The 13,664-nt window shown below is 42.9% G+C and overlaps 1 protein-coding gene across 8 annotated transcripts in view; it reads right to left on the bottom strand.

Moving 5' to 3' along the window:
* EXOC4 (exocyst complex component 4) overlaps positions 1–11,398 on the bottom strand; it is a 421,385-nt gene extending 409,987 nt beyond the window's left edge. For all 8 annotated transcript variants that reach the window (XR_012623679.1, XM_074828084.1, XM_074828085.1 and 5 more), the window contains exon 1: positions 11,307–11,398. Coding sequence is in view for 7 of the 8 variants with exons in the window: in XM_074828084.1 (XP_074684185.1) it covers positions 11,307–11,392 (86 nt within the window). In the remaining variant the exon portion in view is untranslated. The remainder of the gene's footprint in view (positions 1–11,306) is intronic.
* Positions 11,399–13,664: the final 2,266 nt, after the last annotated feature.

Raw genomic sequence — 13,664 nt, 5'->3', positions numbered from 1 at the left:
AAAGTTTTTACAATTCTTCTCACCTCCCCCCTTGTTTGTCTGTGTTCAATCACCATATATTTTTGTTTAGGGCTCCAGGGCCACCACTTGGAGGAACAGACTTCAGCCCTGTTGTGGCCCTAAAAAGGATTAAGAAAATGTCTTTAAGAGAAAAACCAACTAGTTAAAGTGAGTCCCACCAACCATACTAGCACCAAATATACCACCATGTCAGGGCAGGCGTTGGTGGGGGGGAGGCTTGAGTATGAGAGGAGCATTGAGGGGAGGGGGCTGTGGGAAAAGGAGGCACAGGATGTTCCCCACCACTGCTTTAAGCTTTTGCAGACCCCCTGTGATGACATCGTGGCCCCCGGAGGTCCACAGACCACAGGTTGAGAACCGTTGCGCTAGACAATTCTTACAGGAGAGGGGCGTTGAAGTCCCTGCTGCTTTTGACCGTTGCTGTAGATGTTCAGCATCTGCTGTCCCTGTAGAGCCTCTCTTCCTCAATATCAGAGAAAACGTACGCAAATATTTGTGGTTAAAGGCAGAACAGAGTATTAGGTGATGCACAGGTGCAGCTTGGAAATCCAGGAAGAATCTTCCGTTACTTCTGGATCAGGTTTCTTTAAGCATGCAATTCACTTGCCTTCACTCAGCGTCGCTTATTCAAATGAAAACACTCATTAAAGACAGTGGGAAACACCAACAAAAAAAAAGGCAAGCTGATCAAATTTAAATATTTCTCATCTGATGAGGAAAAGGAACATTTTAGTGAAGCGTAATTGAATGGAGTGCTGAATCACTGGGGGGATCAAACAAAGCTCCAATTTTAACAGCAATCCACAGTAAACTTTCTGCCACCTGTTTCTACGTTGCTCTACACTATCATATGCCTTGTTAAGCCTCCCAGTTCCTCGCTTTAAAACACCTTTGAAGCTACAATAATACAGACAGCTTGTGGTATCAACTGCGCACAACACAGCTTGGCTTAAAGCTTGGCTTGGTGGAAGCTAAGGCTATGTTTAGAACTGCGGCCAACTTACAGGACTCATTCATGTTGTAACCTTTTTCTCCAGTAAAAAAAAAATGCTAGAAATCTGTTCAACAGAAGAAGCTTCTTAAGTACACACTGCAGCCTTGGGCAAAATCCAAAGTTGAAGGGATACACTATGATCCATCCCTTCCAAAGAAATCAGGGGAGGTTTTCAATGTTTTATAGTTTGGAAACCAGTTAAACAAGAATTCTTACTGTCCGTCTTTGAAATCTATAGATAAAGAGTGCTGGGTAGGTACTGCATATCAATATTACAAAAACTCTCCTGAATACATTTCACAAAGTATCACATATACTTGCATCACTCCGGACAATAAAATTAATAGCACAGCGCGAAGATTATCAAAATTACCCTTTAGGAAGGAAAGTTAGAGAAGGAGGTTTTACTTATTTATTTATTCTCCATTTTACACCATACCAAGGACCTAAAACACAAACCAGAACACAACAAGCCTCTGTGAGAGGCTACAGAAAAGAAAAAAAATCAAAGCATGGCCTTAGCCAACACAGACAATTTTTGACCAACAAAGGATTTATGGAGTTAAACAAAGAAAGCAGTTGCTAGAAGCAACAAATAATCACAGAGCACTGTGGATGTCTAGAAAGACCAGTCTCCTCTCTGCAGGAAATCGCTGCAATGTGCCAAGGAGACTTCAGTATTAAAAAGGGGAAAAAAAAAAAAAAAAAGCAGAGTAAAAGAAACCCATTAGAATCTAGTTACTTTTCATAAGGCACCTCTTGCTGATGACTGTGGCCACACACCAATTACAGTACCTGCTTTCTCGTTTTGGTTTAAACCGTTGTGATCATTACTAGACATTTGTAGTGCACTAACACCCAAAGGCCAACCACACAGCCGCCCCACTGCGAGACGCCGCTCAGACCGACAGCACAAGCTCTTTGTGGCAGGAAATCTAACAGACAAGAAACAACAACAGGTGAATAAAAGATAAGAGGTCAGGATGCGAGGGAAAGGGAACAAAATAACTGAGATGAGAGAGAGCATCTGTCCACATCTCAGCTGTCCAGCAGAAGCAACCGTAACCAGACAGTTACTCAGACACTGTCAAGTTGCAAATTATCACAGGAATTGCAGCAGTGAGTTTGAAGTGTAAGTTGTTGGGAGGATCAAGTGTTGACTTCACAGACGCATGGACGATGCATATAAGTGCTCTGCAAGAGGAAATGCTGTATGATAAAACGCACTAATTTGTTAGCATCTTTACCTCCCTAAAAAGCTGTAGAGGGAAACAGAACAACACACAATGGGCCTGAGCTTGATAAATTCAAGGACTGGGCCTTGTAGTGAAAATGTCAAGCAACACCTAAGATCAAACACGTATTTTCAAAATGTTTACTGGTGGCACCTCGCTAGTATTTAAGCCTCTGAGCTAATCAGAATAAAATGCGTGAGGAAACAATAAAATCTGGTCCTTTCTGAAAATCAGGGCTTGGTTGGTTGGTGTTTTTTGTTTTTTTTTTTCCCCCTTAAGACTTATTTTTACGGGAGTGAAAAAATCCTGTATGGAAAAAAGTCTGTCTGGAGCAGTTCAGCAATATTCTTCGTCCTCAAAGCTGTTCCCCCCTGTGAGACCTTACAAGCAGCTACATTTCAACAGAGCACAATGAAAAACTTTTTTAAAGCACCCTGGGACAAGAACAACTGTACTTCAGCACACTGTCTACACTGCTCTGCAAATTTCCAGAGGTTCATTAAACTAAATGGACTTATTTGAATTTTATAATTGAAAACTGTTGTCTTAAAGGCAAGTCCCAAATGGGGTGATCTACAGCTTCCAGCACTACTTAACCTCAAAGCATATAATCTGATAATACATGTTTTGAAACCTCTGCAGAGTCTCACTGAAACCATTGTAAAAGTTGGTTCCTTATGAAAAAAAGCCAGACAGAAGAAAAAAAAAATCCAAAAGGTATTTAACAATTCAACTCAGTAGCAACACGTTGAGTATTTTCTCATTATTTTTACAGCTTAGTTGATTGTTCTTATGAAATTCTGGATTTGAGGAAATGAATCAAAATGTTCAGGGCACAAACTACTCTCTTCACAGAGACAGTGAGGGGCTGGAAAGAAGGTAGTCAAAAATTGCACCGTACAAGTCAATACGCATGGAGAATGGGTTACCACTGTTAAGCGACTATAAAATTATAAAGGATCTTCCTGTTAAAAAAAACCAAAATGATGAAATCCTGAGGCCAGCAGGCTCCATGCTCACCAAGGGGAACACAAAGTACCCAGCCTCCAGACGACCACATTTCCATTGTGCAAACAAAGAAATAACTCACTCCTTCACTACAAGAAGCGGCAGAACCGAGTCTCTTCAAAATGCTGTTAAACATACAAAGTAAACAGAGCATTATAAAACATTTCCCTCCTCTGCTTACATTCCATTAATCTTTCATGCCACTTACACAGTTGGTTAGAGCATTTTCAACAGAAGTTGATGATCTTTTTATCATTGAGGGCTTGCAGCTGTATGCATGATAGCTGCAGTGAAAAGGCTGAGCAGCCTACAGCCATCTAAATAAGTATCATCAGGGAATTCTTTATTTTGCTAAATTAACCAACTCTTAATCAAATTTCACCACACCAATACAAACGATGCAAGCGAGCAGCTGATTTCTGAAACAAAGACTGGACTGCAGTCATTTAAGATGATGACTTCAACAGAAGTCACACTCCTTCAGGTGTCTCCAACAGCAGTACATTAAGGTGAAAAAACAATCCCGCACACAGGCAAAACCCTAACGACACCAGCTGCACAGCATTTTCCAGCCTGGAAAAGGGATGCAGGCAGCAGACAGCCCCATGAGATGCCACTTACAGTGCCAGGCACAAGCAAAGCGACCCAACTACCCCCAAACTGTGCGAGAAACCTGTCCAGGACTATCTCCATGTACAGGAGACCACAGGTACCAACTCTCTACCTTTTTTCTGTAATTAACTTTTGATCCAAAAAGCCAACACAGCTATTGCATGAATTGCCACATTCCCAGGAGAAAACCCAAGTCCTAAGGCTCAGTGTTCTCAAATCTGCAAGAGCAGAGGTTGGACAATGCTACTTATGTGTGCCACCTGGATGATTACAGGATGAGGAGTATTTAAGGAGCCACTGCCCACCCTGCACTACGAACCCAGCCTTGATATCACACTGCATCAGAACAGCAGCCCTGCTTGAATCCCCAAGAGGCTTTGGAAATTTCCTTATTAACCTGAAGGTTTCAATACTGCACTGGAAGGAAGAGCTGTTGGAGGCAACGTCTTCGAAAGAGTTGAAACCACAGAACTTGTAATCATTTACTAACAAAACCAACTATTACAGCTTCCTAGTTTTGTAAGCGTAGGCTGAACGCCAGCTCTGCACAGCGCGTTGTCTAAAGCTAAAATAAGAACTGAAAAATAAAGTACCTTGAGCTTTCAACAAGGCATGGTCACACATATTGTCCTTGCCCATATGGCTGCATATTCACACATGCACCCTCAGCTCTTGTTGCTATTAAATGTAATCAAGTATCTGTATCAAGCTACAACCCAACACTTGCCAAATATGCATACATTTTATACAAGTGCCTCGAGATCATTTCAGGAAAATGTATTGTTTAAAACCATACTCTGCCATATACAATTTATTCTCAATGAATTTCTGAGCTACTTGTCTTACAGAAGAACCGCTACCTTTATAACACTGGAAAACACCATTAGCAATAAAAGTGGTTTTAAGAGACCATTACAGTGCATACAGATCAGAGTAACTCGGCTTTATTTCTTGTAGCAGCTATTTCCCAAATGTAACAACGACGGCAACAGCTATACATCCATCTTTCTCACTCCACATCACAAACTAGGATATCAGTTCCATCGCTTTAGCCAGAAAGAGAAAACCAAACGCCATGTCATTAGTAAGAATCCATTCAACAAAGTTCACTGTAAATGTAATGAAAATTGTGGCCAGAAAGCATTAAAAAAAATCCCACTTGTAAAAAATAAAATGTGTTCAAGGCTTTTTGCCTGTAATTTCAACTTCTGCAGACATGAAAGTAAGAAAAGCACTATATCTTGCCTCACTTTTAGTTCTCCTTGACATCTGTCGTATGTGTTTGCCTGTGTGAAAGACTAGCACAAAGATTTCAAGGAGGTCTTACAGAGTCACTGCTAAAGTTTGTTTTCTCCCAATTAAAGCAGCTATTAAAGGCCAGTTTTAAAAAATAGCAACCTTTAATTGGAAAGAAAAACGCCTAACAATAAATAAAAGGCAGACACATTCACCAATTAAAAATCTGACAAGATCTCTCAAAAAAATAGCGTTTGCTAAATGCCAGGTTGCTTGTTTCAGCATACAAAAGCTGCTTCAACCAGCTACCAACAAAACAAAAGGTTAAGAAAAATCAATATACACACACGTGTTTTATCCTCTGAAAGATAAAAAAAATATTCGCTGAGTTGTCCTCCAGTAAATGAATTTTCTCCATTCTTTGCACTATTTTTTTAAAAGACCATTTTATTTTTTTAAAAGCCCATGCGATCAGCATTACACTTCTACAACAAAAGCTCACGGTCTCCGGTGACAACATTTTGACCTCACAAAGTACCTTTTATTTAAGGAACTTGAGGGATCCTTCTCATACATGAAAGAATTAGCACATGTTTTGAAAGTGGGTGTGCTGAGGCACGAGTGCAAGTGCTGTGCTTTCGCCCACCCACCAGATGCACGGGACCAGAAGCTGTAAAGCCCTGATATCCAATTTTCTACTCTAGAAGTCACAATCCCAGGAGCTCTGTCTTCTTGTAGCCAATAATGGTCATTTCTTCTCAGCAATGTGAGGACAAGGGCAAATTGAAGATACTCTCATATCCCCTGAAGGCATAGGGAAAAGAAGGAAGGCTCCCTTGAGCCCCAACAAAGGTGGGGATTTTAATAGCTGACTTTGCAAACATTCATTAAGCTTCCCAAACACTCTTTACTTCTAAAAGATTTATTTTTATGAACAAACCCTCTGTTTCTCCTTTAGGAGACACAAGAGGGAAGCTGTGCCCAAGAGTTTGGTGTAACCCAGCAGCAGCCTGCTGAGGGTATGACTACAATACCTTGTAACTCAGCTCTGCCAGTAGCTCCTGGCTCTTTTTGAATGGCTCAGTCCTGTCCTGGGGCAGTGCTGCACAGCGTTCACTCCTGACAGTGTTTAATCTTGACAGGAATTTCTTGAACTGTCAGGGAATCACAGAATCATCTAGGTTGGAGAAGACCTTGAAGATCCTCCAGTCCAACCATTAACCTCACACTGACCGTTCTCAGCTCCACCAGATCCCTCAGCGCTGGGTCAACCCGACTCTTCAACCCCTCCAGGGATGGGGACTTCCCCCCTGCCCTGGGCAGCCCATTCCAACGCCCAACAACCCCTTCTGCAAAGAAATCCTTCCTAAGAGCCAGTCTGACCCTGCCCTGGCGCAGCTTGAGGCCATTCCCTCTTGGCCTGCCGCTGGTTCCTTGGCTCAAGAGACTCATCCCCGCTCTCTGCACCCTCCTTTCAGGGAGTTGCAGAGGGCCATGAGGTCTCCCCTCAGCCTCCTCTTCTCCACACTAAACCCCCCCAGTCCCCTCAGCCGCTCCCCATCAGACCTGTGCTCCAGACCCTGCACTTCTCTGGACACGCTCGAGTCATTCAATGGCCTTTTTGGAGTGAGGGGCCCAAAACTGAACCCACTCATCGAGGGGCGGCCTCACCAGTGCCGAGCACAGGGGTCAGATCCCTTCCCTGTCCCTGCTGGCCACGCTATTGCTGATACAAGCCAGGATACCATTGGCCTTCTTGGCCACCTGGGCACACTGCTGGCTCCTGTTCAGCCGGCTGGCAATCAACACCCCCAGGTCCCTCTCTGACTGGCAATAAAACTGACTATAAAACATCCTACTGTTGAAGGTTACACTTTTAGAACGTGTCGTAATATTATGCTGAGGTCAAGAAAGATGTTCTTGGTCTATGTTAAAGCCAAAGGCATCCCTAATCAGAAGAACAAGTAGATCCACCGCCTTTGAGCAAGGAGGTCCCAGAGCCATTAGCCCTTGACAAGGGTATGTTACCAACTTGGCAAGCAAACTCAAGGTCCATGTGTCCTTAGCTGAACTAGCCGCATAATAATACCAAAAATCTCGCCTACAGGTCGAGAAGATCCTTGCCCAGGTGAAGACTCTTCCCCTGAGCATGCATAGTAGTAGTGTCAGCAGTACGATAATTGTATGTAAATTACTAACCAATCATCATAGAGAGGATGGACTTGGAAAATTACTAATTCTGCAAGTTTTGTGTATCAATAAAGCACAGAAAGTCCCATTGGTGTGCATGTTAAGAGGAGAAATCCCCCATGCACCCAGCACCGCAATAAACCAATGTTGGCTTTCTAAACTATCATTTGGTTTAGAGAGTTTTCTTAGTTATGATTTTTGCTAACACTGCCTGTGTGCTGCAAGGCAGGTTTGACGTCGGCAAACAATCTGAACTGCTGTTCGTAGATATATAAAGGTTTTGGAACCAATGAGATACCACAAGGATTCCAACAGGAGGCCCGAGCCAGGTGTTTTGCTGTGAGGACACAGTCAGTCTGCCCGAGTTGGGGCTATGGGGCAGCACAGGCACCAGATGTCTGCACCACGCGGCTTGGGAGCCAGAAATCACCCCTCTGAGCCAGACGACCTTAGTGGGGTTATCGGCACCCAACAGGTCCCGGTTCAGCTCAAACAGCAGGATTTTATTTTCAGTTTTGTACTCTACTGAGCAGCACATCTCCTTCTGCTCAGGAAACAACTTCTTTCAAATTAGTCCATACTGGAGGCTGCCTTTATTCTCTACTCTCGGCACCAACCAGAAAACCAAGGTGAATCTGATCAGTACATGAATCTTCCCACAGGAAACAACTCCCAAAGAATAAATGTGTCCCCCAACACAACAGGAAAAAGGGACACTTCACAGGGACAAAAAAGAGATCAGAAGTGGGACAGTCCTTCCTGTTGGGTCTTCCTTCATCTCAGAGCTAGTGAAAAGCAACACCACAGAGACTAGGGACGACCCAAAATTTCCAAACTACACCAAGACTGCGATGAACAACAGTGATGAAACCTACACTGCCATTTATGCAGCTATCTTTCCTGAAGCAGCAGCAACCTGATTTTAGCCCCAGCTCCCATAAAATACCGTTTCTTACTTGATTTCAGTGCTGCTGTAATATGTTAAACTTTGTCAAGGATCTGGCCCCAAATACTCTTCCTGAAAGCAAGACCCTTTTTCTCCTGGGAAGACCAGTGAAATGAGTATAAGAACCCCTAAATCTAGTATTAGAGGAAAGTAAATTATTCAGTCTCTTGCAACAGAGAGCTGCTGAGCTTGAGTAAATATCAAAAATTATCCCTTCGTTAATAAAATCATTTATATTTTTAAAAGGCCTTTCAGCTTAACATTTCAAAGCATTTTATAGATAATCACACTAAATAGATTTTACAGACCTAAACAATGTTCCTTTCTGAAAGACATAACCATCTTTGCTATAACCAACTAAAATACCGTAATAGTTGAAGAAGCTCCTCTGGGTTGGTTTGTTCAGAGCAGCAGAATGTAGTCAAAGTTTTGCTACTTTTCATATAGGGTTTCCTTTTATGGGCCTTTCACAGCAACAAGAGAAAAACAAATAGCGTTTTAAATAAACAGGGAAATACAAGTGTAAAACCACAAGGACTGGCAGAAGACTCTACACATAAATGTTTTGGAAATAAAGCTATCAAGAAAAGAAAACTTTGCTACATTTCAAACCAATGGCCTACTGTTAAGATTCGTGGTATTTTTCTGAAGCTGAGTAAAGCTATAAGAAAGATACATTTCACCCACCCAGGTCTAAATTGGTTTGCAATAGTATTTTATGAGCATACAAAACAGCAGAAAATTTCAACTGTTGCTTTGCAAGTTCACCCGCATCTAAGCTACTATACAAAAACAACATTCAAAAGAAAGTGATTTAAATTCCTTTCCACACCATTTGCTTTTTGTACTTGGCTAACCCTAAGAAACGTGAGCATTATTAACACAACATTTTTTCCTTCCTCTGCAATCAGTTCTACTTTCAGGTTTTCATGGTCTGGCTCAACATGACACTTCAAGCTCTGCAAAGAATCTCTACATCCAAACCAAGTTCTAATTAAATTCTGGAGGTTTAGTTATCAGGCTGTTCTGTTGAATAATTTTAATTTCATAAAGTTGATAATTTCAATGTTGTGTCTAAACACTGGACCTAAACTAGCCAAGGTATCAGTGCCCGTAAGCCAAAGATTATTAAACAAACATGATTTCTTATTTGGAGAACACAGTAACATGAACTCACTCTCATTTTATATTATAAATGAAATAACAAGTCCAGATTTATTAAAATAGAGATACAAAAGGAGGCCCTTAAAATACTCTTGGAAATTATAGGAAACATGGAAAAAAAAAAGTCAATTACTACAGGAAATGCCACAGCAATCAATGCATGTATATTATTCATTCTTCCACTGTCTACAAATTACTGTATTTTCTCTAAATTAAGGTTATCTAGCTACAACTTACCCTGTTTGCCTCTCCAAATTATTCAAATTTGAGGCTGACAAAGAAACACTAAGGACAACACACTTTAAATCCACAGTAATTATCCTTGTCCCAAATACAAGGTTTAAGTGCCCAGCAAAAACTCAAGATCCAGGTAAGAAGCCTGATTTTTTTCAGGTTATCACAGTTAAACATGTATTCATTATGCAAACAGTCCATGCAAACTCATTAATAATTGCATCCATGAGCGTGTGTAGGCCTGGATACAAAATCCGCAGGAACACTACCCATTTTAATAGTCATGTATTTGGGTATTAGCTTCCTATCTCTCTCCCTTTCAACATGTGCTATATACAAAATCAAGTTACCAAAGTACACACTACTACCACTGTCATACCTCATGGTTATATGAGTTCAGACCCATATATACTTTTCTCCATCTGCATACATATATACAGGTAACTCCAATGTCAACAACTCTGGGTTTATAAGCTTTTCTTATAAAACTAATGAACCACATATACTTGAAATGGGAAAGTCAGGCACCACAGTCTGTGTTAAGCATCACCTTTCATTCATTGTTCAGTGATTCTTTGTTACCTATTACCATACAATTCCGAGACCACAGTCACGACCCTGGAAAGGCTAAGCAGTTCTGTGAGGCAGCTGCTTTTTTTCAGAGCCACCATTTACCTTGCAAGATCTGAAAGCCCAGTTTTCAAAGTAATGAAAAAGAATGGAATCTTGTCCTAAACATTATCATTCACAGAGGATTTTAAAATCGTAACACATCCTAGATACAGAACTATTGCTACAGTAACTCCTCCAAAGTAACAGAATGACGATAGTTTCTGGCAAAGACATGGAAGAAGAAACCAAAGCTCAAAAGCTCACTACAACTCACAATATCATACTAGTATGACTACTTGCTGCCCACACCCGCTTTACAGGGGGTGCATAAGGCCAACATTTAAGTTTCAGTGTGGGAAATCAACTGCCAACCCGCTGGTTATAAGCGGCGTAGAACAGATTTACAAGCAGTTGAAGGCGGCACAGAGAGAAACCAGTGAAGTGAATTCAGGTGCTTGCTTGGCTCCAAGTATATCACAGAATCACCCTTAGCAGAGGAGAGAAGAGTTCAGGAATAAGGACAGACAAAACCCAATAGTCTAAACATGACTAGACACAACTGCTTTCCTTTCACACCCCACAAGACAGCCAGGCTCAGAAGCAGCACTTTTCCCACTACTGCATCCTAGACCAGGATGGACTCTGCCCACAGGACTTCCTAGTCCTACAGCTTTTCCAACCAGCCATATTTTACTCAGTGCTGCTGTGTGTTTGTGGACGGGCGTCAACTATAGACTCTATAGGAATAAGATGGTGCCTTGACCCTCCCTGTATGACATTACACTGTTGTTAACTGCAGGGCTTACTCCTCTGACCCCGGGATATAGCAAAGTAAGGGGAACAGAAGGCGGTGAGCCGGGCAGGGCGGGAAGACGGCGGGACACCCCTCAGGCCTGCTCCAGAACTGAGGCCTCCCCACCGCTGCCAGGGCCCTGGAAGGACCCGAGGCTCTGGAGGCCCAGCCCGGGAAGGTCCCCACACACCCCTGGGTCGCGCCCAGAGGCGGCCCTGCAGGCGGGACGGAGGCTGCGGAGCGGGGCCGCGCCGCCCCTACCTGATCACAGAGATGAGCAGCCCCGAGGGGTCCTTGCTCTTGCTCATGGTGCTCCGGTAGCGCCCCGCCGCCTCGCCCGCCGCCATCTTGCACCCCCCCCCTCAAACACCGGGCAGCCACCCGTGCTGGCGCGGCGCAGCCAATCAGAAGAGAGAAGGCGGGCAGCTGCGGGTCTTTGCACCAATAGAAGGCGGTGGAAGGCGGGGCGACCGGCACCAAGCTGCTGTGCGGCGTGCGGCGCCGCCGCGGAGCGCTCTGGGAGTTGTAGTTTTTATGGCGGCGGCTCCGGCCTGCGCCACTCTCAGCGTGGAGCTGACTGAAATGAGGCGTCGAGGGTCCAATGCCCCCTTCGAAAAGCGGTTAAAACTTGTTGAGAGATTAAAAAACTACTGTTCAGACATCTGCAAAGAGGGCTGTGCCCAGAAGTCATCATTCGCTCTGGAAGCTGCAGAAAATGGGGTGTGAGTGTGAGGGACCAAAGCCGCCCACACAGAGCCAGGCCACGCCGGACATGCTCCCAGCCCTTCACCAGACTGAACAGCAAAGGGTTTAAGCATTTATATGGTTTAAAACGAACAAAATGCACTAGTTACTTAGAGTAATGTGTCCTACGAACTAGCTGATGCTAATGAATAGCTGCGTGCCACAGCCTCGAGCGGATTCTGATTGCAAGTACGTCTACAAGGGGTTGCTGAAGCATCGCTTAATGTAATGTCTTTAAATTATGATGTTTTTAAATATAGTTTTCCCCAGGTTTCACTGGGAAAGCGGTGAGGTGACCCGAGCTGAAACAGCCCAGGTGATCTTGGAAGTCAACTCCGAAAGTAAACCTGAGTGAGTTAACATTTGCATTTGAATTGTGGTTTTTGCACAGCTGGAGATGACAAATTGGAGCCAGATCTCCAACACCCAATGCTTACTGAAGGCCAACCTACTTGCCCACAGTCCTTGTTTTACGACCGATACACTCCATCTCTTGCCACAGGATGGTCTCCTTCAGAAGAGGAAAGGTGTATGCTGCCGTGTTCAGGGTTAGAAAACAAAAGGTTGTTTTTCAGTGGCTTGCTGGGCAACGTTAAATCATCTTACAACAGCTGCTTCACTTTTCCCATTTGTTGATGAGGGATAATGATACCTCTCTGGTCAAATCCTTTGAGAGCTTGTGTTAAAAGCAGCACGCAAGACCCGGGTTTGTTATTGCAGAGGCAGGGATTCCTTCGCAAGTACAGTAACGGTCAGGTACTAATTGCTCCTGGGTGTTTTCTAGACCAGCTTCACTCCATCATGTCAAAGACATTTCTCCTGGCTGATATTCTGGAGTTGTTTCTTCAGCCCAAAGCTTCACATTAACGATTTTAATTGCATGAAATTTGTAGGTAAGTCAACAGTATCCATTTATATGAACTGCAGTTGAAATATAAGGTAATTGGAAGCACGGTATTCCTAGGGCTTATTTACAAGGGGAAGATTTCCACAGTAGCTATTGTGGAAGAATCTCAATTATACTCAACAGCTGTATCTATTATCATTAGCAGAATGGCAGAATAAGAGCACAGGCACTTTAATTCTGAAATGAAAGATACTTTATTCCTGAATAACAAATGTTTTTTCAGAACAGAATAATTACTCCAAAGTAAAGTGATTTTTATCTCCAGATAGGGTGTGCACTTGAAGTGTGTTCCTATATTACTGTTCTGCTACATTTCCCCTCTGCAGACAAGCTCTCAGCTCTACAATTTGCTATTCAGCTGCGCCAAAAAAGCTCATCTTTGCTGATTTTCTGGGCAGGTTTGCTAATGCCTTTGCTCGAGGATGGAGCTTTGAATGGCAGGAGTTTTATGCATTGGCTGGAGGGAGTTTTTTCTCAAACTGCCAACTTGCCAATATTGTTTTTTTGTTAATTGGCAATTCATATTGACTGCTCTGTACTGGCACGTCCTGGAGATTGCAGTGGGGATGAAATCAATGTGTCCTACCTTTTCATTCCTGACAGCTACAATAATCACCTCATTTAGGAGGAACTTCATCAGGACAAACAACAGCAAATCTCCAGAACTGTAACCTTGCTGACTTTCAATCCTGGGCTCTAATTGCTAAACCACTGCCTTGCTTCGTTTACAAGCCCTTTCCTTTCCCTCCCAACCCAAGCAGAGCTATAGGTGTGAATTTCTGTTTTCTTTAAACAAAAGATAATTAACGTAGTGCAGGCTGATGCAGCACATGAACACTGAGGTCTTTCTTTATAATATATATATGTATTCATAATATATATAATATATGGTACAATGAGGATGAAGAGTTATAAGAACAGCATTTTCTCCTTACACAGCTTGCAAGAGAGAATCTCAGTCTGAAAAC

The sequence above is a fragment of the Strix aluco genome, chromosome 5 (genome assembly GCF_031877795.1).
Source record: "Strix aluco isolate bStrAlu1 chromosome 5, bStrAlu1.hap1, whole genome shotgun sequence".
NCBI lineage: Eukaryota > Metazoa > Chordata > Aves > Strigiformes > Strigidae > Strix > Strix aluco.
Note: the sequence above shows the minus strand (reverse complement) of the source record. Positions and strands in the feature narration are given on the sequence as shown.